Source organism: Pinus tabuliformis, chromosome 5_1 (genome assembly GCF_031772625.1).
Source record: "Pinus tabuliformis cultivar Carrire ecotype Pingquan chromosome 5_1, CPIR1, whole genome shotgun sequence".
In the NCBI taxonomy this organism is placed as follows: domain Eukaryota; kingdom Viridiplantae; phylum Streptophyta; class Pinopsida; order Pinales; family Pinaceae; genus Pinus; species Pinus tabuliformis.
This window is the reverse complement of record NC_142305.1, coordinates 65,134,335-65,160,455: the sequence shown is the minus strand read 5'-3', so window position 1 is coordinate 65,160,455 and position 26,121 is coordinate 65,134,335. Positions and strand designations below refer to the sequence as shown.

The window sequence follows — 26,121 nt, the reverse complement described above, 5'->3', positions numbered from 1 at the left end:
CACCCATCCTTTGAGGATTAGGTGTCAACAGTATCTCTGGCTTACATTTCACTAACCTTAAATTGCACTAAACATATATAACATTAAATGATATATATAAAATAATGTCTCTCATTATATTTCACTGACTTTAAACTACGTGAGACATATATAAAATTAAATGCTATATAAAATAATAACGCTATAATTCAAATTTCTAACCACATTAAATGCTATATATAAAATAATGTCTTTCTCATTATATTTTACTAACTTTAAACAATTAGATATATATAAAATTAAATGCTACATAAAATAGCATACACTGTAATTCGAATTTTCAACCACATCTGTATAACATTAAGTGCTGTCTAAGATGATGTATCGACCGTCAAATTCGAGTCCCATCGACCCAACCATATATAGACCACCTTCACAACAGGGTGGTTTTTGATTGCGCCATACAACTCTAATAAAAAGGCCATACTGACCTCTTCCATGCTCCCAATATTATTTGTCAAGAATTTAGTTGCACTGGGGATCCAGTCCCGTTAAAATCATGGGAGACCAATCATGAAAATGCGCCGCGACACTTGCCGTTAACCGACATCAAATGAAAATGACGGAGAGCCTTATTATCTAAGCAGAAATCGTGGAAGGGCGAAGCATTGAAGAAAGCACGGTGCCCAGTTGCGATGAAGAAAATAGGGTAATTTGTCCATTCCAATCGATTCGATGAGGGAGTCTCTGGATTCTTTTGAATAATTTTGCATCGACTTTTATCCTCTCAATCTGCAAAAGGGTTTTATAAGCGTCGGTTCGCTGGCAAATGAATTCTAATTCATGTATTTATGTTGAAGTGCAGCTTATAAATTCGTCCAAAACTCCCAAATTTCATCGAAGAAGACGATTTCCCTTTACGCAAGGATAGGAGGAAGTCGGGAATATTGCGAAAATGGTGTTGCCGAATTTAGGGTTTTAAAATATGTATAACGGCATCGGACTGCAGACACCCCGTGGGTCGGGGACAAACGGCTACATCCAGAGCAATAAGTTCTTCGTACGGCCAAAGCCTGTGAGAGCTGAGGGCAAGGGATTCGAGGAGGGTCAAGGTGCTGGAGGGGTTACGAAAAAGGCCAACCAAGATATTCTCGAGCATGACAGGAAGAGACAAATCGAGCTCAAATTAGCTTTGCTTGAAGATACCCTGGCTGAGCAGGGTTACACGGATAATGAAATACTTGATAAAGTCGAGGAGGCCAGAAAGATCATGGAAGCTGCTGTCGAGAACCCTGATGGAGGTGATGCTGTGGGACAGGAATCCAAAAAGTAAGTCTTTCACCAATTGTCCGCACCCTCTGGAAGTTACAGTGGCAAACCTAGATTAGGCATTCTGTCATGGCTTGCTTGCAATTAAGTCAGTAATCTTGTTTTAGGACTGTGGACCTCGCAGGTTGGGAGTCTGTAATTTTTTATACCGGGTATGAGAAGGCACGTCTAGGTTATACCTTCCGGTTTATTTATTTATTTTTTTTCCTCCCAAAAATTTAGCACTTGTTTGGATGATAATCTTACAGCCTCCTCCACTCCAATTAGTCTATAGGTTGTATGCTGTTTGCACTTTCGCATCGCAAAATAAGCTTGCGGAATATATCATGACTGGACCTGCGACCTTTGACACAGTTGCAGGGGTAAAACATGAATTTAGCGTGATAAATTTTGGGAATTTCAACAGTCAGACCAAAGAATCAATTTGACACCATGTTAAATGTTTCTTTTGCTGCACACTGAAAGTAAACCAAATAGTTAGCCAATCACATGACAGAAAAAGCAAAACATAAGTTGTTGTTAATTTTAGGTATGTTCTATGCTTAGAGCAATTTATTTCAATTTTTACAGTTAGCTCAATTTTATTTCCAGATTAGCAATCACATATCACATCAGCATTAAAGTAAACTGCAGATAGAACATAAACATAAATTGCAGAAGACAAGCCAAGACAAAAGGACACAAGATGTGGCACTAGGTAGGGAAAAACCCCAATGTGGGAAAACTTTTGATCAATTCTTCTTATATGTTCTTCATTAGTTCAGTAGAGAGAGATAGTACATTTACAACAAAAGTCAACACTTTGAGGGGTAACATTTCCTACACCCTTTTCAGGATAGGTGGCATCGGCTCCAAGTATAATCCCATGATTGTTTCCGTTTCTACTAAATTAGAGAGATCACCCTTCTATCCGATGCAATGTTGTTAAAATCGCGATATTATCGTTTTATCGCGATTCTTTTCCCGAAACCGATATTATTGCGAGTAATACTGGTGTGATTTTTTCCCAATTTACCATGGGATGTTGGGGCAGCGCGGTTTTATAAGGCAAAAAACGATTTTTTTTTTCATTTCATTTGCACAGTTAGGCGTGTGGAGGGCAGTGGAGTGTTGGAGAGGGCTTGGAGATTTTGCTTGGAGAGGATTGGAGCTATTTCAAGTGCGTGGAGGAGAAAATCAAGAGGAGGAGACCGATTATCTCCATAGAAACGGTATGGGCACCATTTTTTTTTTGTTTTCATTGTCTTGAAACTTTGTTTATGTTTGTTTTCATTGTTTTTGGTTGGGTAACTTGGGTTTGGAATGGGGTTTATGAAATTTGCCCAATGTAAATTTTTTTAGTTTTTTTGGTTGGGTTTGGAATGGGGTTTTTGATGTATTGTTTTTTTAGTTTTTTTGGTTGGGTTTGGAATGGGGTTTCTTAAAATGTATGTAATTTTTTTAGTTTTTGTACAATGTAAAAATTAAAATACTAAATTGTAAGTTTGTAACTTGTAAATACTAAATTGTAATTCTTATTTTCCCATAGGTTCACAACTTCACTGAAACACCATTCAAGTTTTCAACTTCAAAGTTCAAAAACAAACATGCCAAGGAAATTGGACCATTTTTGGGAATTTGGTGAACCTAAAGCTCCGAATGATAGACTAAACTTGACTTGCAAATTGTGTGGCCACCCTATGTCCGGGGGGTGTACAGATTGAAGTATCACCTCGCACAAATCCCTGGATTTGATGTAGGCCCTTGCACAAATACAAATCCTGAATTCATCCGAAGAGCCATGAAAGCATTGGAAGCTTTAGACTAGAATAAAGAGGCCAAAGAAGAAATGAAGAGGCAACTAAAAAAGTCAGCTGAAGTAAGTGGCACATTTCAACTGCAGCATCAACCAATCCGGTAGCTGCCACATCATTTTTTGTTTTCGAACCACACCTGGTTCACATCCATCTATCAGTTCAATGCTAAAAAGAACTGAGAAAAAACAAGCTGACAAGTTGCTGGCAAAATTTCTCCCCTGGAGTGATATTCCTTTCAACATTGTAAGGAATAATCCATTTTTCCAACCTGCTATTGATGCTATTGCAAGTGTTGGCCCAGGGTACAAAATCCTTTCTTATCATGATTTCAGAGGCCGGATTCTTCAAAATGAAAAGCTTGACTGCACCCAAAGATTGGAGGATTTTAGGGCATCATGGGCACAAACAGGGTGCACTGTTATGTCAGATGGTTGGATTGACCAAAAGGGGAGAACCATTATAAACTTCTTGGTTAGTTGTCCCAAGGGGACTATGTTTATCAAATCTGTTGATGCATCTGCACAAATCAAAGATGCAAGAACTTTATGTGATTTGTTAGATGTGTTTATTTTGGAGGTGGGTGCAAAAAATGTTGTCGCAAATTATGTTGTTGCTGACAGGATGCTTATGGACAGGCATCCTACTTTATTTTGGACACTTTGTGCTGCACACTGTATTGATTTGATGTTGGAAGACAGGGAAAATTCCCTTTGTCAAAGTTATTGTTGATTCATCCAAAAACATTACAAATTTTATATATAACCATACATTTGTGCTTAGCGTGATGAGAAGATTCACGAACAACAAAGAGTTGGTGTGCTCCGCCATTACACGATTTGCCACTAGTTTCATATCTCTTCAATCCTTCTTGAATTCTATGTGGGATGTGAAGAGAATGTTTCTTTCAGAGGAGTGGCATGCTTTGCCAATGAGCCGCAAATCAAAGGGAGAGATTGTATGCAGATTAGTTTCATACAAGGAAGACTTCTGGGCGGGAGTGCAGGAGGTGTGCGCCGTTACTGGACCTTTGATAAAGGTTCTTTGGTTGGTTGATGGTGAGAAACCTGCAATGGGCTATTTATATGAGGCCATGGACAGGGCCAAAGAAGCCATTCGGGCCTACTATGATGATAAGGGAGATGATGGGTTTCAGAGACAATTCCTCCTATGGGGAGTGATTGATGAGCGATGGAACAACACATTCCATCGTCCCATTCATGTCGCTAGCTTTTTCTGGACCGCTGAGATCATGGATGGATTCTTATCTTGTGTCCAGAAGATGGTGCGATCCCCAACAAAACGTATAGAGATCTCTAAAGAAATTGAGACATATAGGATGGCAGGTGGCACATTTGGCTTTGAGATGGCTATCATTGATAGGACAATTAAAATGCCAGGTATTTTTTAGTTTGTAACTTTGTTACAAATTTCATTGTCTTTTCAAATTCCATTTTTTTCTTATGTTTATTTAAAATTTTATTTGTAATTTTGTTGTAGATGCATGGTGGAGAATGTATGGTGGTAGGGTACCCCTTCTGCAAAAGCTTGCCATTCGCATCCTCAGCCAAACATGTAGCTCCTCAGGATGTGGGCGCAACTGGAGTGTATTTGAAAAAATACACAACAAGAAGCGCAACAGGTTAACACTTAAATATTAGGTTTCCATTATAACTATTTCCCATTTAATAATAATTTTTAATTATTAAATTAATAATGTAACCCTCTAAATAATCCATTTGACTTTTTGACTGTCCCTTGGTCAAATCTAGCCGTTGATCTAGATAGCTGTTGGAGGCCCTGCTCAGACTATTTAACTTGCAAAGCTGGATCTGTTTCTTCAACTTGTCCTGACGATGAGCCACACTTGCTGGCTCGAAACGCGTCGACAAAGATCTCTCTTTATGTGATTTACGCCGAAGCTCTTCTTACAATTTTTTTTTTTATAATTATTAATTATTATTTCATGATTTTTGTACAGGGTAGAGTCCCAACGACTTAATGACATGGTCTATGTCTACTACAATCTTCGATTGTGAGTGAGGCAACTTGAGAGGCCTCCTGATGTGGAGGCCATCTCATTGGATGGGATTGACACCACTGCTACATGGACGGTTGAGGCTGAGAAGCCTCTCATGGAGTCTGCTGATAATTGGTTAGTGCAGGATGTAGTGGAGGGGGAGGAGGAGGAGGAATAGGAGGAGGAGGTGAAACCACCTGCCCGAGCTACCCCTGCCACCAGTAGACGACGTGGTCTACCTCTTATTGCTCCTACATCTAGTTCTTCAGCTTCTAGAGCACAACAGATTCCACTGATTAATGCAACATTGATTCGATGAAGTGCCTTGAAGCACTACAATCAATAAGCCAGATTCCCACAGAATTTGAAGGAGAGGGCCAATACAAGATAACGTTTCTTTATCTTATCAGAAACAACATTTGATTCTTCATACCTTGGGTTCCTTGCTTTCTTTGAAGAGTCGGCTATTTCCTTGATGACTTGCATTACCTGTCATTCCTTTAATCATTGAAGATGTCCCTGGAATGATTGTTATCTTCATCTGCATTATGGCTGAACTTATTACAACCAAGGCATCTGCCTTTCCTTCCACCCTTAGATCCGGAATTCCTATTGAAGTGATCTTTAGGTAGGCCATTAGAAGCTTTCGCTGCGCCATTTTGATAATATTCTCTGCTTCGACTTCACCCTTGATGAAATTGAAGAGGGATGAGGAATCCACTGATCATTTCCCAATTGTCTTCGGTGATTGCTCTTTCACTCTTGCTTGGGCTTTGTCTTCACCTGTGCTTTTGTTAGGGTCCCACCCTAACCCCCTTATTTATGTCATGGGATCACGTCATAGTCAAGAGTCAATAAGGCCCATATTAATATTTGTAAGTGGTTAACCCGCAATTAATGATGGGACCACAGTTAGTTGCAAATGGGCCGTAGTATTAGATAGATGGTATTAATAAAACCCACGGTATTGGCCCGTGGTATTGCATGTATGAGTCATATATAAAGGATAGAGACTCCCTGCGAGGAGCATCGTGTCTTATTTTGTAATCGAGCTCTGCTCTATTGGAGGTTGCCCCCTCGAAGAGGCATGTGAACATTGCTCTTTGAATAATAAAATCATTGCTATTCTGTGTTCTGGGTATCTTTTCTTCGCATATTCTATGTTCTGGGTATCTTTTCTTCGCATATTCTGTATCTGGGTATTATTTTGCAGGTTAAGAGCATAACAAGTGGTATCAGAGCACTTTCCAGGGCTCGGCGGGATCTCCAATTTTTAACAATTTTTTTTTTTGGCTAGAGACATGTTCCGGCGTCTTTAAACCACGGGATCTGTCGTTGAGCGCATAAACCTGCGGATTTGGGGAGGCATGCACGCAGGAAATACAAGAGGTGGTCATGTCTGTTGGACTCCCTTGTAACCCCTGTGGGTACCCCTTCGAGTAGTAGCGCATTAGACAGAACCGCGCATGGACTGTCTTCCACGTACCCTCTGGGTATATAGGAAGCCCCCTAGGCTCCCTTGAAACCTCGCCCTAGATAAACCTTCGGCCGTCTGGTGGCTACAGTACATCGAGAACAGCACTCAGAGAGATTACTCGCCCGTACGATAGGGTAGTCGGCTTGTACGGCTAATGTACGGTCGATCCTCCTTAGTTAGAGCCCTGAAACATTGGGCCGAGTACTACTGTCAGACCCTTATGTATATTGCGATCTGTAGCACCTGACACTCCTCTCGACCATAGTTCCTTTTTCTATCAGGGATCACACATCAGATCCGTGTGTGCAAAGACGTGCTGCAGCAGCAGACATCAGTCCCGCAGCTCCATCAGATCCGCAGCAGCAGTTGTTCCACCATTCAGATCTCTCAGATCCACCAGATCGGAGTTGTTGTGCAGGGTTCCTATACAGGGGAATACTTTTCGCAGGACTTTTGGCAGCATTGACATTTTGAGGATTTGGCGACTGCAGTATTGATCCAGAAGGAGTAAAACTCCGTAGTCTGAGATCTTCTGGGGCGCTTATTGGTGATCTAGCCCATCAGAATCAGGACGACGAGCTGAGCAAGGTGGTACCATTCAATTTATTAGTAAAAATTTTTAGGCGGTCCCAATTTTTCATCAGGTTGGTGTATGGTAGAAACTCGCGCTCAAGCGATGGCCAATGAAAGGATGGACAAAATTGAAGACAAGGTGACCTCCATCCAAACTGTGATGGACAACATCCAAACTGAGATTCGCGGAATAAGTCTCCAGGTACAGCTAGCACTCTCGAAGGGCAAGGAGCCAGCCCACGAGGAGGCGTATAAGGGCCATGAATACCATGAGGGTGAATCTAGCCACTCTCCTCACGTCTGGCACACCCATCCACCACCCAGTCAGCGACCTCCCAAGTTGGATATGCATAAATTTGACGGTTCTCACACGTCCGCATGGCTAGCACAAATGGAGCAGTATTTCCAATTGAATCATATCCTAGATGAGGGGACTAAGCTTATGGTGGGGACCATGTACTTGGACAATGAACGATGGCAATGGGGGGAATGGCATCAGCGTTGCAATGGAACTTTTCAGAATTGGGCCCAATTTACCAAAGCTCTTCGAAATCGCTTTGAATAGGAAGACTCTTTTTTGGGGCGTCTCACTAAGCTCCGACAGACGGGTACAGTGGATGAATATATTACCGCTTTTGAAGCCTTAGCCTTCCGCACTAAGGGTCTCACAGATGAGTTCTACATGGAATGTTTTATCAGCGGTCTTAAAGAAGCCATCAAAGCTCAAGTTCTACTCCACCACCCTCCCACGTGGACAGAGGCTTGCCAGGTAGCTCGTAAGGTGGAACGTGCATTAACAGCCCAATCTAGCCGCCCCAACTTCCCCGCTAAAGGTCGTCCCCCACAGGCTCCCAACACGACTCAGACACTTAAGGTTCAAAAGGTGTCACCTGCGGAAATGGCCGAAAGAAGGAAGCAAGGACTATGTTACTACTGTGATGAAAAATATTCCCCGGGTCATAAATGCAAGGAGCCCAAGTTTTTTCAAATAGATGCCACTGACTACAGCTCCACCGAGGAAGATCCACCACTTGAGGAACCGGAGGCGATCGAAGAAGACAACCAAAAGGAGATTGTATCTGACGAACCAGTTATTTCGCTAAATGCGTTGGCAGGAATTTCTTCCCCTCAAACTCTCAAAATCAGGGGTTTTCTTAAACATCGCCCAGTAGTAGTCTTGATTGATAGTGGAAGTACCCATAATTTCATCCATCAAAAAATCGCCGAAGCAGCGCATTGTTTTGTACGGGCAGTTTCTAACTTCCAAGTCCAAATTGCAGATGGGGGCACAATGAAATGTGAAGGCCGCTGTGAAAATGTCAAACTTCAAATGGGGGACTATCAGTTGAAAACCCACATGTTTGCCATACACATGGGGGGATGCGACATTGTCCTAGGCGCTGAATGGCTCCGCACTCTTGGGCCAATCATAATGGATTTCCAGGAGTTATATATGAGTTTTAAGTAGACCAACTCCACACATACCCTCCGTGGACTCCAGGCGGGAGCCCCCTTTGTCATCAGCTCGCATCGGATGTAAAAATTGTTAAAAAAGGGCCATCATGGAGTGGTAGCTCAATTTAATGCCATCCAGGTAGTCGAAACCAGGTCTCTGCCAATTCATCCTGAGATGCAGCAGATTTTAAATAACCATCGGACGGTCTTTGATAAGCCTCATGAGCTTCCACCCTCGCGAGGGGAACATGATCATAGCATCACCTTGGATCCAGGGGCCCAACCCCCAAATGTGCGGCCATACAGATATCCGTTCACTCAAAAGAATGAAATAGAAAAAATCATCAAGGAATTGTTGGAAGCATGTGTCATTCGTCCCAGCATTGGTCCTTATTCATCCCCAGTGGTCATGGTCCTCAAGAAAGATGGGGAGTGGCGGATGTGTCCCGACTTCAGGGCCCTCAACAAGTTGACAGTCAAAGATAAATTTCCCATTCCGGTGGTTGACAATTTGCTGGACGAACTCAATGGGGCTCAATTCTTCACTAAGTTGGATCTTCGCTCCGGCGACCACCAAATTCGCATGAAGGAAGTCGACATTCCCAAGACGGCTTTCAGAACTCATGAAGGCCATTATGAGTTCCTGGTCATGCCATTTGGTCTCTGTAATGCCCCTTCTACTTTTCAGAGTCTTATGAATCACATCCTCAAACCATATCTCAGAAAATTTATCCTTGTCTTCTTCGATGACATTCTCATCTATAGTGGCACTTGGGCGGCACATCTTCAGCATGTAGATCTACTCTTGCAACTGCTCCGCAAGCATAAATTATTTGTCAAGATGTCTAAGTGTTCGTTTGGCATGGAAGAAGTTGAGTATTTGGGCCACATTGTGGGGCGTGAAGGTGTCAAGGTGGACCCCAAAAAGATCCAGGCAATGCAAGAATGGCTTCAACCTAAGAATTTGAAGAGCTTGAGAGGATTTTTGGGTCTCACAGGCTATTATCGTAAATTTGTCCGCAACTATGGCCGCATAGCGAAGCCCCTCACTCAACTCTTAAAGAAAAATTCCTTCTTCTGGAACGAAGAAGCACAACAGGCATTTACCTCTCTCAAAAACGCCATGTGTTCCACTCCAGTCTTAGCACTACCTGACTTCACCAAATCCTTTGTCATTGAATGTGATGCTTCGGGTACAGGTATTGGGGCGGTCTTAATGTAGGAAGGGCGACCATTGGCCTTCACAAGCCAACAACTCAGTGGGAGGAATCTGGGCCAATCTACCTAAGAGAAGGAAATGATGGCCATCTTACATGTAGTCGAGACCTGGCGACCTTACTTATTGGGGCGACGTTTCCAAATCCGCACAGATCATCACAGTCTTAAATATTTTTTGGAGCAACGCCTATCCTCCCCACAACAAAATAAATGGTTAGCCAAAATGCTGGGATATGATTATGAGATCATTTACAAGAAAGGGAAAGACAACAGTGTAGCAGATGCATTATCGCGCCAATTTGAGGAGGAAAGTACTCTACTCGCAATTTCCCTTCCCATTCCAGACTGGATTGAAGAGGCTCGCAGGGAATGGTTTTCACACCCAGGGCTCTCCCAACTCATTTCTCAATTGCAGGTAGATCCAAATTCCAGCAAGGGCTACTCGTGGCAGAATGATATTCTTCGCTACAAGGACAGAGTCGTAATATCACCAACATCTACCCTCAAAAGTCGCATTTTGGCAGAATTGCACTCATCTCCCATTGCAGGACATTCGGGCTTTCAGAAGACGTATGCTCGCACCAGAAGATCATTCTTTTGGATAGGCATGAAAAAGGTGTTGAAAATAATACTGAGGGGGGGGGGGGTGAATCAGTATTATCTAATTCTTTTAATAAATCTTCCTTATTTGTTCTTTTAATTATTCTTGCATGTCAGTACCATAAAATAATGTGCATGAACAAAGAAAAACAGATAGTCACACCAAAGAACACAAGATGTAAGGTGGAAACCCAATGTGGGTGAAAACCACCTGCTGCAATATGTCTCTATCTTCTTTCAAATTAGAAACTTCTTTTACAATGGTTTTGTACTGGTGCAGTCCTTTACCAGTACGCAGGCTGCAACCTGCAGAGAGCTATAACTCTCTCTCTCTCTCGTTTTCCAGTCTCTCCTGGAAGGGAGCTACAACCCCCTACTTCTTTTCATAAAGCATCAAATGATCATCAAGTACATAAAAGTTACAGTCCACTGCAGTTATCAGATCAGCAATAACAGAACTAACCCAGAACACCTCATCAACAGAAAAATTCAATCAACAGAACATCTTAAGACAGATACGCAGTTTTCCCTTCTGTGGCCTGCGTCGCTACGCAGTTCACCTTCTGCTTTCCTGTGTATACCCGCAGAGATCCTTCTGCCGCACTGCGTGCCCACGCACTGTTCCTTCAACCGCACTGCGTACTATTACTGCAGGTACGCACCTAGAGACATTATCGCGCCGCGTACTGTTACTGCAGGTACGCACCCAGAAATACTATCGCGCCGCGTACTTTTACTATGCGTACGCACCTGAACCTTAGTCGCTCTGCGTACCCACGCAGCTCTCCTTCTTCTGCTCTGCGTACCCACGCAGGTCTCCTGTTTCTGCTCTGCGTACCCACGCAGATCTCCTGTTTCTACTCTGCGTACCCACGCAGCTCTTCTGTTAAACACCTGCGTACTTCTGATTAGGGCCGAATAGGCAGTCCACCAGAGTGGCACAGTTGCTCAGATCTGATCATGCGCTCGAGAGATCACCCTTCACAGATTCGCCTTCAACTTCCCTTTCATATAGATCAAACTTTTAAGACCATAACCCAATATTTCAGATCTAAAGATATTCAATTGCAAAAGATACTTAGCCAAGTGATCTCCTTTGCTTTATATAGGCAAGCTCCTCCTAAAATCATGGAACAATACCACGAGCCAAAACCGTAATAACACAAATACCGTCGGCTAAATACCAAGAGTAAATCATAAGAAACCCCACGTGTGCTTTTCTCTGTCTTGAAATGTGTGCACTGGGGGTACGCACCTCCTGAATGGCTGGCCTGCGTATCTGGACGCGGTCCCTGCATGGTGTACCTGCGGGTACGCACCTTTTGAACTGATTTCCTGCGTACTTCTTAATTTTCAACATATTGAGAGCCTTGCCACGGGAGTTGCCATCAAGTACAACATCTGTAACATATAGCCATACCAGAAACATAATGCCAACAAAAGGACATCCTTACTTTCGTAGCAGAATGTGATGTCTGTCAACGCCACAAAGGGGAAACCGTCAACACACCAGGCACATTACAACCATTGCCCATTCCGACATCAATTTGGACGGAGGTTTCTATGGATTTCATTACAGGTCTTCCAAAGTCAGGGAACAAGTCAGTCATCATGGTGGTTGTGGACCGACTGTCGAAGTATGCTCATTTCTGCGCCCTACCCCACCCGTTTACACCAACTTTGGTTGCTCAATCTTTCATGGATCAGATCTTCAAATTACATGGCATGCCCACTTCTATAGTGTTCGACCGCGACCCGATCTTCACCAGCAATTTTTGGCAGGAACTCTTCAGAATACAAGGCACTCAACTCAAACTCAGTACTTCATATCATCCGCAAACAGATGGTCAAACCGAAGCCGTCAACAAATGTCTAGAAACCTACCTTAGGTGTTTCACTTCAGAAAAGCAACACCTTTGGGCACAGTGGTTACCTCTGGCTGAATGGTGGTATAACACCAACTATCATGCCACCACCAAAATGACTCCCTATGAAGCAGTCTATGGTCAACTTCCGCCTTCCCCTTGTAGGAATTTACAGGGTAAGTTCCACAGAAAGAATACCAAAAGGACACCGCTCACAACCAGATCTCAAATCAATACACCAGTATTTTTGACGTGGTTAAAACCCTCAGAGTGCAAGGAGGGAAACAGTCCATGGCCTGTCCGAACGTGGGTACTACAGGCAATTTATTAATCAAAGAATGAAAATTTACATAAGCTTCTCTCATGCATGGATTACCCGAACAATGACCCTCCATGCGCTTTAAATAGAACTCATGGACCAATCGGGTGTCAAGCCACGGATCAAGTGTCGGTAATACCGAGGTGAGAGTGAACCGTCGGATCACTACATATCGTGACCGTCGGATTGTAAGTTACAAAATGTACAACGGTAAAGAAACACACTTTACCTAACTCTAACCTAACTCTATACTAGACCAAGTTGAACTTAACTATATCCTATGTGTCGGAATATCCTAACATCCCCCCTTAAGAACAACTTGGGATAGGATTGAAGGATTTACAAATATGACACAATAGGAGAAGGAAGGAGGCACTAGAGCCTATCCCCCCTTAGTGACAACTTCTTGAACTCCAAGCATATATCGAAGTTTAGTGAACTTCGCCTCTGTGAGAGCCTTTGTGAAGATGTCTGCAACCTGATCATCTGTTGGACAATATTGCACTTCAAGAACATGGTCATGAATGAGCTTTCTGATGAAGTGCATGTGTAGTTCAATGTGTTTGCTGCGCTGATGCTGGACTGGATCTTTGCATAGCTGAATGGCACTTTGATTATCACACCAAAGTGTGGTTGGATGCTGCTGCTCAAAGCCAAACTCTGATAGGATTTGACGAAGCCACAAGGCTTCCTTACTAGCTTCCACGGCACCACGATACTCTGCTTCTGCTGACGAAAGCGAAATGGCAGCCTGTTTCTTACAAGCCCATGTAATAGGTCCTGAACCAAGAGTGAAGACATAGCCGGCAATAGACTTCCGATCATCAGGGTCACCAGCCCAATCAGAATCAGTGAAACCAACTAACAGAGGAGCTGCTTTGGCACTGTAATGAATCCCAAACTGTATTGTACCTCGAACATAACGAAGTATTCTTTTAACTGCTTTCCAATGACTTTCACGGGGGTTTTGCATAAAACGAGCAACAAGGCCAACAGCAAAGGAAAAATCAGGACGAGTATGGGTTAAATACAAGAGTTTTCCGACAAGTTGACGGTATAAGGTAGCATCAACTTCAGGAGAAGTACAAGAGACTGAAAGTTTGACTCCAGACTGAAAGGGAGAAGGGGCTGGCTTACAGTCTTCCATGTGAAAATGACGAAGAATATCACAAGCATAATTGGACTGGGAAAGGAAAATACCCTCTTGGGATTGCAAGACTTGAAGACCGAGAAAATAGTGTAAGTGTCCTAAGTCTGTCATTTCAAATTTCTTTTTAAGGCTGGACTTCACATGGTTTATAAGGTTGGGATCACTACCAGTAAGAATAAGATCATCAACATAAAGAACAAGGATGATAAGAGAGTTGCCCACTTTCTTGGTGTAGACAGTATTGTCAGAATGACACCTAGAAAAGCCAGATTCTAAAAGAAAGCTATCCATTTTGGCATACCAAGCCCGAGGAGCTTGCTTGAGGCCATAAAGGGATTTCTTAAGTCGACAAACAAGGCTGGAGTCTGTTTGTATGAAGCCAATGGGTTGTTCCATATAGATTTCTTCCTGCAAGTCCCATGCAAGAAGGCAGATTTAACATCCATTTGATGGACTTCCCATTTTAAAGAGGCAGCAAGGGAAAGAACAAGGCGGATAGAGTTCATTTTGGCAACAGGGGAGAAGGTTTCAGTGTAGTCAATGCCTTCGACCTGTGAAAAGCCCTTAGCAACGAGACGAGCTTTATGTTTATCAACTTTCCCATCTGGTCCATACTTGGTTCTGTAAACCCATTTACATCTAACAAGTTTGCGTCCCTTTGGTAGAGGAACAAGATCCCATGTATCATTTGTCATTAATGAATGATATTCTTCATTCATAGCTGCTTCCCAATGTGGATGGCCTGAAGCTTCTGCAAAAGTGTCAGGATCATGATTTACTGGAGCTTGAGCCAGTAAAGAAGAGGCTCTTTCAAACTGAGAACGTGTACGTCGCTGATCTGTAGGATCACCGGCAAGATCACCTGCTGCATCCCGAGTAGCACGGACCCATCTTGGAAGTTGAGGATCCTGAGAAGGTGGGGGAGGATTATCATCCTCGCTTTCATCATCTGAAGAAGAAATGTTTTCAAAAATAGAAGAGAGAGGAAGAGGTGGCACATCCGCCGGACTAGGCTCGCAGGCCGATTTATTTTCATCAAATTTTACATCTCTTCTAATGATAACATTTTTGGACTTAAATGGAATAAGTCTATAACCTTTTACATCTTCAGAATATCCAACAAAAGTACATTTCTCACTCTTAGGTTCTAAAGCTTTATGCTTTTCATCTGGAATATGGGCCCATGCTTCACTTCCAAACACACGAAAGTGACTTACATCTGGTTTAATGGAACTCCAAGCTTTCTTCTGGAGTGATATTCTCTAGAACTTTAGTAGGAGTGCGATTGATTATATAATTTGCACAATTAATTGCTTCGGCCCAAAAACTAAGACTGAGTCCTATAGATTGCAGCATACAATTAGCCATTTCCTTTAAGGTGCGATTTTTCCTTTCAGCTACACCATTTTGTTGTGGAGTGTATGGAACAGTATGTTGCATTTGAATTCCATTTTCGGTGCAAAAGTTGATGAATGTGTTTTTAACATATTCTCCACCATTATCAGTTCTTAGCTTAAGAATTTGATGTCCAGATTGTTTTTCAACAAATGCTTTGAAGGCCAAAAAAGTGGTAAATACTTCGCTCTTGAGTTTTAAGAAGTATACCCAAGTGCGTCTGGAGAAATCATCAATGAAAGTTAAGAAGTACTTGCAGCCAGAGAATGAAGCAATAGGAAGAGGACCACATAAATCACTGTGCACAAGCTGTAAAGGGGCTGAGGCGTGCCAAGAGGCACGTTTGTCAAAACTGTCCCGATGATGTTTTCCGAGTACACATCCGGAACAAACACCATCTCTGCAAGATACCATAGGAAGACCTGTCACCATATTTTCTTTACATAGATGTTGAAGGGAGCGATAGTTTAAGTGACCAAATCGCTCATGCCAAAGTTTGCTCACTTCATCATTATGAGCAACAAATACTGAGGGAAGATTGGATGACCCAAAGTTGTGAAACTTATACAACCTTTTGGAATCATCAGCAAGACCAGTAGCTAGAATCTGTTTAGGATCTTTTAGATCCTTGATTACAACATCATGAGGTGAAAATTCAACAATTTTACCTTCACCTGAATGAGTTATCTGATAGACAGATAGAAGGTTGCAGGATAAGGTTGGAACACATAATACATCATTAAACTGACCATTGTCTAGATGAACAGTTCCAGTCCCTACAACATTAAGAGATCTATCATCACCAATATATATATTTTTGGTGTTACAATCATTTAAAGAAGAAAACATGGCTTGGTTTTTGGCCATGTGACAAGAGGCTCCAGAATCAATGAGCCACTCATGAGAATGAGAAGAAGAAGAAGATACATTTAATGCATAACCAGACTGAGATGATTGACAATGAGATGCAGAAAGTGCCATTCCGGAAGTTGAAGTTGAGGTTGGCTCCACATGGATGTTATGTTTCTTCATTGCGGCTTCCAAGGCTTCCATCTTCTTAAAGCATTTAGATTCTAAGTGGCCCTCTCGATTACAAAAGTTACAATGTCTATCAGTCTTCTTCCATTTGTTTTTATTGGTCTTATCATTTTGCTGAAATGATCTTTCATTTTGAGGCTGAGATGGTTTAGGACCATTCTTTTGAGGATATGACTTCTTAGGATTCTTTGAATTTGGTTGCTGCTGGGCGGCTAACGCTTTCGTGGAAGAGTTTCCAAGATTAAGAAGACCAAGGTGTAAGAGTTTTTCTTGTTCTCTTATTAAGGATTCACAAAAGGAGTCAAAGGAAGGGGCTTGTAGTCTTGTCCTTGACAAATGAAAGCTTCCCTTGTAGAATGGAAAGTGGAAACAAATACAGAGTAGGCTGGTCCCAACTTAGTAAGGATGGAATAAATAAGGTTACCATCTTCTTTCTTAACTTTAACACCTTCCAAGAGATATCTAAGGGTCTTGAATTTGGACAAGAAATCTTCAATGCAAGAAAAATTATTAGGATCCAAAGTAAGCAGCTCATTTTCAAGTTGATGGGCTCTAATTTCATTTTTAATCCCAAAAACTTTAGCAAGTTTTTCTAATGCTTCATGAGGAGTCTCAAGTCCTGCAATGTGGAATCTAAGATCAGGAGAAATAGACATCCCTATCAAACCACGTGCTTGATCTTGTCTATTTTCCCATTTTGCCGCCTTGTCTTCATCTTTTGGTTTCTTCTCTTGGTTTGTGGCTATTCTGAAGAGACCTTTACTTCTAAGTAAATCTTCCATGTATTCTACCCATTGGAAGTAGTTAGTGCTGTCAAGAATGACTTGGCATGGACTTTCCATTTTTAAAAAAACTGAAGCTGAAGATGCTGAAAGTAAGTGTACCAACGGATAGATCTCGAAAAAATAGGCGGTTTAAAAAAAAAAACGGCTCTGAAAATGGCTTCCGGATGAAGAAGTTATGGCTTTTTGAAAAAAAAAATTGTTGACGTTGCCGGCAAAGTGCGCGAATGTGCGGGAATGAAAAAATCCACCCCCACAAAATGGAGACTTGAACCCAAGACCTCTACTCTCTTAAAATAGCTTTGAACCAATTGATCTATACAAAAAATTTGAGAGAGAGAGAGAGAGAGGGGGGGGGGGGCCTTGGTTTGCGTGCTTGCCTTGAGAAAGCTCTTTTTCCCTACAAAACACAAAACACAAAACCCAACACGAATATGCAAAGAAAAACGAACCTTGCGGCTCGAAGTTAGCTTTAGCCAAAAAACTAGAAATTTAAAAAAAAATAAAAAAATCTCAAGGTTAGCTTTAGCCGAAAAACTAAATATTTTTCTCAATGTTTCTGATTTTTCGAGATCACACTACGGTGCAGGGAAAAGAGCATACGCATGAGAAAAATCCTTCCTTTCTGTTTCTGATTTGCCCAGATCGCACAGAGTCGCAGGGCAAAGAGCATACGCAGAAATGAAAGGTATAGATCCGGTTAAAAAAAAGGCTAAATAAACTGAGACCGAAAAATGCAGAGAGAAAATAATAGTAAACTGCAAAAAAACACTGTATACCTCCCGATCTGAAAAATGACGCAGCTAGGGCTACCGGAAACCTTTTCGCGTGAAACGAAAGGGTTTCCTCACTGGAATAGATGCTCCGAACGCAACAGAGCAGTCCTCTCGGCTCGAAAGCAGTCAGAAACAGCAGATCTAGGAAACGACAGCCGCATGCAGTTCTACCGGCTTCAGATTTGGATCACCAACGGACGCGGCCCTCAAATAGCTCTGATACCATGTAGGAATTTACAGGGTAAGTTCCACAGAAAGAATACCAAAAGGACACCGCTCACAACCAGATCTCAAATCAATACACCAGTATTTTTGACGTGGTTAAAACCCTCAGAGTGCAAGGAGGGAAACAGTCCACGGCCTGTCCCAACGTGGGTACTACAGGCAATTTATTAATCAAAGAATGAAAATTTACATAAGCTTCTCTCATGCACGGATTACCCGAACAATGACCCTCCATGCGCTTTAAATAGAACTCATGGACCAATCGGGTGTCAAGCCACGGATCAAGTGTCGGTAATACCGAGGTGAGAGTGAACCGTCGGATCACTACATATCGTGACCGTCGGATTGTAAGTTACAAAATGTACAACGGTAAAGAAACACACTTTACCTAACTCTAACCTAACTCTATACTAGACCAAGTTGAACTTAACTATATCCTATGTGTCGGAATATCCTAACACCCCTACTTCTTATCTCAAGGGGTGCTCCAAAGTACAAGCAGTGGATCAACTCCTACAACACCGCGCAACCATGCTCGCCCATCTTCGCGAGAATCTTCATCAAGCTCAGAACCGCATGAAGCAACAGGCCGACCAACATCGCTCAGAGCGCCAATTTCAAGAAGGGGATCAGGTCTTTTTGAGGCTGCAACCATATAAGCAAACATCACTCAAAGACAAGGGTTGTCAAAAGCTCTCTCCAAAATTCTACGGACCATACCAAGTACTTCAGCGCATTGGAGAAGTGGCTTACAAGTTGGCTTTGCCACCTACGGCAAAAATCCATCCAGTTTTCCATGTATCGTGCCTCAAGAAAGTGATTGGGAACAATTGCCGAGTTCAAACCAGTCTACCTGAATTAGACGAAGAAGGGTCAATCTGGCTTCAACCCGAATAGCTTCTAGACACACGAGACAATCACCTGCGCGGCCGCATGATTAAGGAAGTCCTCGTCAAATGGAAAGACACCTCTCCGGAAGATGGAACTTGGGAACCAGCCACTATTCTTCAGCAGTTTCCGCAGCTTCAGCCTTGAGGACAAGGCTAGTCTTAAGGGGGAGGGCATGTTAGGGTCCCACCCTAACCCCCTTATTTATGTCATGGGATCACGTCATAGTCAAGAGTCAATAAAACCCATATTAATATTTGTAAGTGGTTAACCCGCAATTAATGACGGGACCACAGTTAGTTGCAAATGGGCCGTAGTATTAGATAGATGGTATTAATAAAACCCACGGTATTGGTCCGTGGTATTGCATGTATGAGTCATATATAAAGGATAGAGACTCCTTGCGAGGAGCATCGTGTCTTATTTTTTAATCGAGCTCTGCTCTATTGGAGGTTGCCCCCTCGAAGAGGCATGTGAACATTGCTCTTTGAATAATAAAATCATTGCTATTTTGTGTTCTGGGTATCTTTTCTTCGCATATTCTGTGTTCTGGGTATCTTTTCTTCGCATATTCTGTATCTGGGTATTATTTTGCAGGTTAAGAGCATAACAACTTTTTCTTCATAGTTAGCTCAATTTTATTTCTAGATTAGCAATCACATCAGCATTAAAGTAAACTATCGATAAAACATAAACATAAATCACAGAAGACAAGCCAAGACAAGAGGACACAAGATGTGGCCCTAGCCAGGGACAAACCCCAATGTGGGGGAACCCTTAATCAATTCTTCTTATATGTTTTTCAATAGTTCAGCAAAGAGAGAGAGAGAGATAGTACATTTAGAACAGAAGTCAACACTTTGACTTATCTAGATAAGAGCATAAATCATCTCTAAGAAGATGATACATGAGATTAGTTGAAGACATGTTGCTTCCACTAATTCTCCAAGGTGACTCTTTCACTTATCATTGTGCTATATCTCGTCATCAAGTTGCACCTCACTGTGCTGCACCACGCTGCACCCATCATCATAATGCTGGATCTCATGACCATGCTGTACACATCATACTGCTGCACCTTATGCTGCATTGCTATCCCACGTGTCATTGTTGAACCATGTTGTCATACAACATGTCTCATGTGCTTGCAACACCATGCTTGCCACTTCTATCCATGCTGTCCATGCTGCACCATGTCACAATTGTTGTCCCACTTTGCTTTAGGATTCCTTTGCTGTCCCATTTAGTAGCAAAATGTACCTTGCTGTTGTCCAATGAGTTTGCAACACCATGCTTGGCTACTGTCCCATTTGTAGCCTTGCTGTACCATGTCCTAAGACCCTCATCCATTATCTTGTCTAGGGTTTTGTGCATGTACCAGTGTGGTTAGGGCACACCAACAAGGCTACACCGGTGCCCTAATCTTCTCCAAACAGGCCGCTTACTTCAGCTGAAGGTTACAAGGTATCCAAGGTGATGTTGTAGGACTTGGCCACCTCCACAAGGCTCCCTACAACACTTAGCCCAGACTTGAAGCAATCTTTCCACTTCAACATTATAAACAAGCCTAACGTATAGGGAGAATCCCTCTATTTTGCTTCGCTGTCCTTAGATATGACTGCGGCTTGGTTAGGAGGTCCTTTCCAGGCTTCTCAACCATCTAAACTTCTGCTGCTGTAGCAGTCCCTCACTGCGGCCCTATAAACAGAGATATAGACCCTAAAATCATGCACAAAACAATCATTAAACTCACCTATAGTCTGCGGCCTGATTTGCAAGGTAAGACTGCTCCAACGTGTCACTAAACTGCCCTTAAATCAGTCCTATGACTGCGGTTCTTCCAGCAAGGGAACTCGGCCCTCCTTCACCTTGAAACAGACCTTAAACCAACTGTGTTTAGCCCTTAAACTTACCTCAGAGATATGCTGTCCATACAACCCTTCCATGCCGTCTAGGGATGCCTTCTAATGCTGCGGCTAGGGCATGCTATTATCCTCCTTGACTGCGTCTTTGTAGGGATATGCCCCACAAACTTACCAGGGACTTTGAGCACCAGCCAAGCAGTGTGGAACCAACTGCTGAATCAAATAATGGATGATGGCACTTCAATGATTCTTCTCAACAATGGATATTTCCCTTCTTCAGTCTCCTTGCCTGAGTCACTGAGTCACAGATTCAGTATTTTCCTGGTGGTATCTTCAATTTCTTTAGCAAAATGACCACTACAAAGGCTGCTATTCAAAGAATTCAAGCCTTATGGAGGTGTGTGTGACGGTGTGTGGCAAAGAACATTTACTCCTCCGCAATGCAAACCGGTTAGTTAGCACCTGGCAGGAAATAAGTTGGGGTCTCTTTTCATGTAATGTTTTAATTTTATTTTTGCTGTTTTTCTCAAGTGATGGAGGAAATAAGAAAACAACCAGACCATCACAGAAACAGAAAAATGTTTGTTGAGAAACATTCTGTTTCTCTAGAAACGATTTTGTAGTCTCAGAAAGAGAAACAGCCTTTGAAACCCTTGAGAAATGGTTGTGGTCTTAGAAATGGAAAATTGGAAATGGTTGTTATTGAAAACTACATTTTTTGCCCCATTCCATTTCTAAACCATTTTATGAGGGGAACTGACTGTCTGTTTCTGGTAACAGATTTTCATATAGGTCTGTTACATAGTTCTTGCACAAGTGACTGACATGAACATAATCTCACATTGTTCAAGCTGCACAGGACTCGAGTTGAAGAGATGAGATAGTGATTTGTTTCATTGTGTCACAGTGAACATTATGGACAGTGAACGCATGCTCGAAAAGTTACATCAATGTGATGAAGATTGGACACCAAATTTATGTGCACCAATAAACCAGTCTGGGTTGAGCATATTATTCACTAATGGATGATTATTTGTAACTCAAAAAGAATATTCTGGTTAAGTTTTATTCTTCACGTGTCTACTCAACAACCTCTAGAGTTCCATGGTGCTTTTTCTACCAGGTTCATCAACTCATAGACATGAGCAATTTCATCTGAACATTTTAACTTATTAGAAAACACAGTTGGCTGTACTGTATTTAATACTCCCAACTCAGACAATAGTGTTCAATTCATCAACCAAACTCTAAACTTTTGAACATCAACACCCTTCTCCATGAAGGGAAGGACACTTGCAAATATCCCAACTGAACTGGATATTTCCAACACAGATGTAGTTGTCTGCTCTTGGGTATTTAATGGGAATGGATATTTGTGAATACTGACTTGGGATGGCTTTTTAAGAATGTTATAGTGCCACCTGAGCTTATTGTAGGTATTTCCTTTATGTTCACACCTGTCTTTTAATATGCAGAGACTTTTCTATGTGAGATATTCAAATTGTACTTGTTAGAATGTGATATTCTATTGCTGTGTTCGATCCCATTTTTCTGTTTCTATTTTTAAACTTCTTATTTCTTTTGTTGTTTCCAGGTAATATGAATAGATCTTCTAGATGATCTAGGTCACTGTTGCTTTTCCTTTGGATAGACGCATGATCTTTCTATACAGTTAGATAGAATATAGAAATATTTGTATATAACTATTTTTTTCAACATCCCCTTTTAAAGAGCTTTTGATAAGCATTTGAGGCATTTGACATTGTCCTGATTCGCAAGTTGTCTTTGTTTCAATAACAATCTTGTTTTATAGCAACGTTTTGTGCAGATTAAATGTTTACCTTTTTAATTTTTTGAATTTGGTGGATGTTACTGCTGTATAATTTTTTTTTTCCTTTTTTTTTATTGCATATTATCTGCATATTCTAACTTGTGATTTGTATTGTTCAGGGTTTCTGAAACCCAAACTCATCATATTGCAGCCAAGAAGGAAAAGCAACTGGAGACATTTAAGGCTGCTCTTGGTCTCGGAGACATAAAAGAGGGAGAGGCTTTTGACAGAGAGCTTCAGGAACAACGTAAGCAGGAAAGAATTTTAGCAAGAGAAGAAAGAGAGAGGGAGCATCATCAGAAGCTACTGGAGCAAAGAGATAAAGAAAAACAGAAGGAAAAAGAGCGTAAAAAAGCTGAGAAAGAGGAACACAAGAAGAAGGAGAGGGAAGAGAAGGAACGATTAGAATTGGAAAGAGAAGAGCGCAGGAAGAGGAAGCTCGAGGAAAGGGAACGGTTGGAGCGTGAAGAAGAGGCTGCTAGGATGAGGGAAGAAGAACAGAAGGCAGCTCAAATGAGGAGACATGAAGATAGCAGGCGAAGGGTAAGTGAAAAATCAAAACATCGAGATGAATCATATGGGAGAGAGGGGAGATCAGATAATGACAGGCAATCAGACAGAAGACATAATGGAAGAAGTACAGAAAATAATAGGAAAGAGATTGAGAAGCGTGATGAAAGCAGGAAAAGGAACAGGCATGAAGATCAAATCGACCACCACAATGATGATGATGATGATGTCATGAAAAACAGGAGGAAAAGTTCAGGAAAACATGAAGAGAGTGGTAGGAAGTATGCAGATGAAAGCAACAGTGACAGTGATACGAGGAATAGGGGGAAGAGCTCAAGGAAGCATGAGAGTAGGAAGTATGAAGATGAAAGTGACAGTGACATGAGGAACAAGAGTAAAAAATCAAGGAAGCACAAAGAGAGAAGAAGACAGTATGAAGATGACAGCAGCAGTGAGAGTGTCAGTGATAGTGAGAGTGAGAGTGAGAGTGACAATGATATGAGGAATAGGGGAAAAAGATCAAGGAAGCATGAGGGTAGAAGGCATGAAGAAGAAAGTGATAGTGACAGTGGCACAAGGAACAAGAGGAGAAAAACTGGGAAGGACTAGGAGATTTGTAGGAATATTAGCCCACAGCCATCATTTTCAGTGTGATGCATTGATATATTGAGCATTCCTTAATCTGCTGTTTTGATAGGTTTCACTTTTCAGTTATCTTGGATTTGTTTAAGAGTGCAGATACCATGAAGTAAGATTTTTAACATATTTATGTTTGTTTGTGTATCAATTTCTAAATTTCTGTATCTAGCTGTATGATTTATTATATCTGGTTTTTTCCTCAAAGTTGATATATCGATATACACTCCTAACCTATATTCATATCCACGTCATGGTATCTTAAAATTATGTGCAGAGTACACTCAGATTTTAGAAGGCAATATTAGTATTGAAAGAGTAGCATCCAAAAAACAACATCAGTTTTGAGTGAATATTTTCTCGTTTTTATTCTTCATGAAACTGTGCAGATTAAATATATATTTGAGTTAATCTCAGGAGGATATCCATCTCATTGTCTCCCTTTGATTCTACGCTTTAAGTGTTTTCAAGATCTTAATAGCAAAATATTAACTGAGCAATCATAACAATTAGGAAATTTTGGTGTTGCACATCTTCATATTGAAGCTACAAGACAATGTTCCAACAAAATGTGAGTTATCCAACACCATATCCTGATATCCAGTATAAATATGCAAATCCATTAACATTTTTAGTTTGAATTATCGTCCATCTTGAAGTTAGTAGTTATTTTTTCTTTGTTTGATGATTTTAGATGTGTCAGAAGTTAGAACCATATGAGGTGTTTACTGCATTTTAGCATTTTGGACATTTTCTATAACTATGGTCCTGCATAGATGCTGCATGTCCGTTGTAATACAAGTTGCATTCTGGGTACACCTTATTTGAAAGGACTTGTTACATATGCCGTGATAAAGTCTCTCTCTGCACTGTTTGATATTATTAATAGTTATCTGCATCATGGGAGCTTCAGTCTAAGACGGCATAGTGTCCATGGAAATTTTATGAATAGGCCTGTAGGGCCACCAGATGAAATACTCTTCAATGTCTCTATTCTGAAGCTCATTTTGTATGCCCCAAATCCTTAGGAGGTTGTGAATAACAGTTTCATTTTCAAGAATATGAAATACTTATTGGAAACCAGCAATTTCTTCTTGCTTTCTTTTTTGGCCATATTATTGGATCCTTTCCTCATCCTTCCCTGATATGCCTGGTTACATATGAGATCTGGATGCTTCTTGAACATGTCATGGTTGCTTCATGGATCCATGTTTGAAATGATATACAATAGATCTGTACAGGATCGTTCTGGAAATATCTGAGAGAGATTCTCATATGTTTTCCTTTGCAAAATAAAACAAAAGGAAAACACCAAAGAACTCAGCTTTCAAGGAATTTCAACAACCAGACCACTTAAAACATGCAATTAGACTTGATCTCTGCCATATGATCATGCATGAACTAGAACTGCTTTCGTGTGAGAATTTTTATCATGTAAGTACCCTCATGTTTAAAGAACTTACTAAAGTATTTTTTTTCGTGGTTAATTGAAAGTATTTGATGCGGCATGTAAGATATTGGGCAAACTCTATTGTCTATCTAGCTAACCATTTTTCTTGTAATTATTTACAACATGATAAGTAATAACTTTCTTACTTTTCTATTGAGTTGAATATCAAGGTTTAAACTGTAAGCATATGCCATGCTTATTAGGCACCTATGTCCTCACCATGGCTTGGGAGGTTTGTATTGGCTACAAAAGGGCTCATGCACTGTAATTTCATTTTTGCAGGGTGTGTAGGATTATTTTGACAACCAACTCTGATTCTCTTTGGAATCTGATGTAGAATTAGCATTATTCTTTAAATGCCACTGTTTTCAGAATTGGAATCTTTTAAGACTTGGCTAGCCTGTGATGTGACTACGGAAGACAGTGACTTTTTCACACTCAGCAAAAAGAAAAAAATACTAAAAATACAGTGTTCCACAGGGATGCGCCCTCAGGGTGGGGGACACGCTTCCTTGCTCCCTCATGCTCCCAGGATGGGGAAACTCTGGGGAAACATTTCCTCACATCCCCTTTTTTGGGGAAACTCGGGGGGCTTTTTTCTGGCGACGAAAAGTGTCCCCCGCGTCCCGCCTAATTTTATGGCTAATAACAATTAAAACATAAAAAATGAAAACACCCCCTGAATGATAAATTAAACTTTAAAGCATAATCATTCACATTTCACATTCGACATTCATTTCTCATTAACCCTATGATTTTACCTTGTCGCCCGACATTTTTCTTCTACTTTTGCTCGACATTTTACCTTGCCACCCGAGAATTTCCTACTGCCACTGCTCGACATTTTTCATATGCAATTTGCTGTGATTTTCATTTTCTGACTTGGAGCTGCCGGATTGGAGCTGATTTTCATTTTGTGACTTGGAGCCACCAGATTGGACTTGCAA

The 26,121-nt window shown here is 41.4% G+C and overlaps 1 protein-coding gene across 2 annotated transcripts; it reads left to right on the top strand.

The window, feature by feature from the left end:
• The first annotated feature begins 429 nt into the window (after positions 1 to 429).
• LOC149163469 (uncharacterized) lies at positions 430 to 23,911 on the top strand. Of its 2 annotated transcripts, XM_089431739.1 has the most exons (3): positions 430 to 688; positions 845 to 1,308; positions 22,698 to 23,911. In XM_089431739.1, the coding sequence occupies exons 2-3, from the start codon at positions 965 to 967 to the stop codon at positions 23,695 to 23,697; spliced, it is 1,344 nt and encodes a 447-aa protein (XP_089287865.1). In that variant the 5' UTR covers positions 430 to 688; positions 845 to 964; the 3' UTR covers positions 23,698 to 23,911. The 2 variants fall into 2 exon arrangements, with proteins under 2 accessions (XP_089287865.1, XP_089287864.1); XM_089431738.1 differs by having other exon boundaries at positions 430 to 1,308.
• Positions 23,912 to 26,121: the final 2,210 nt, after the last annotated feature.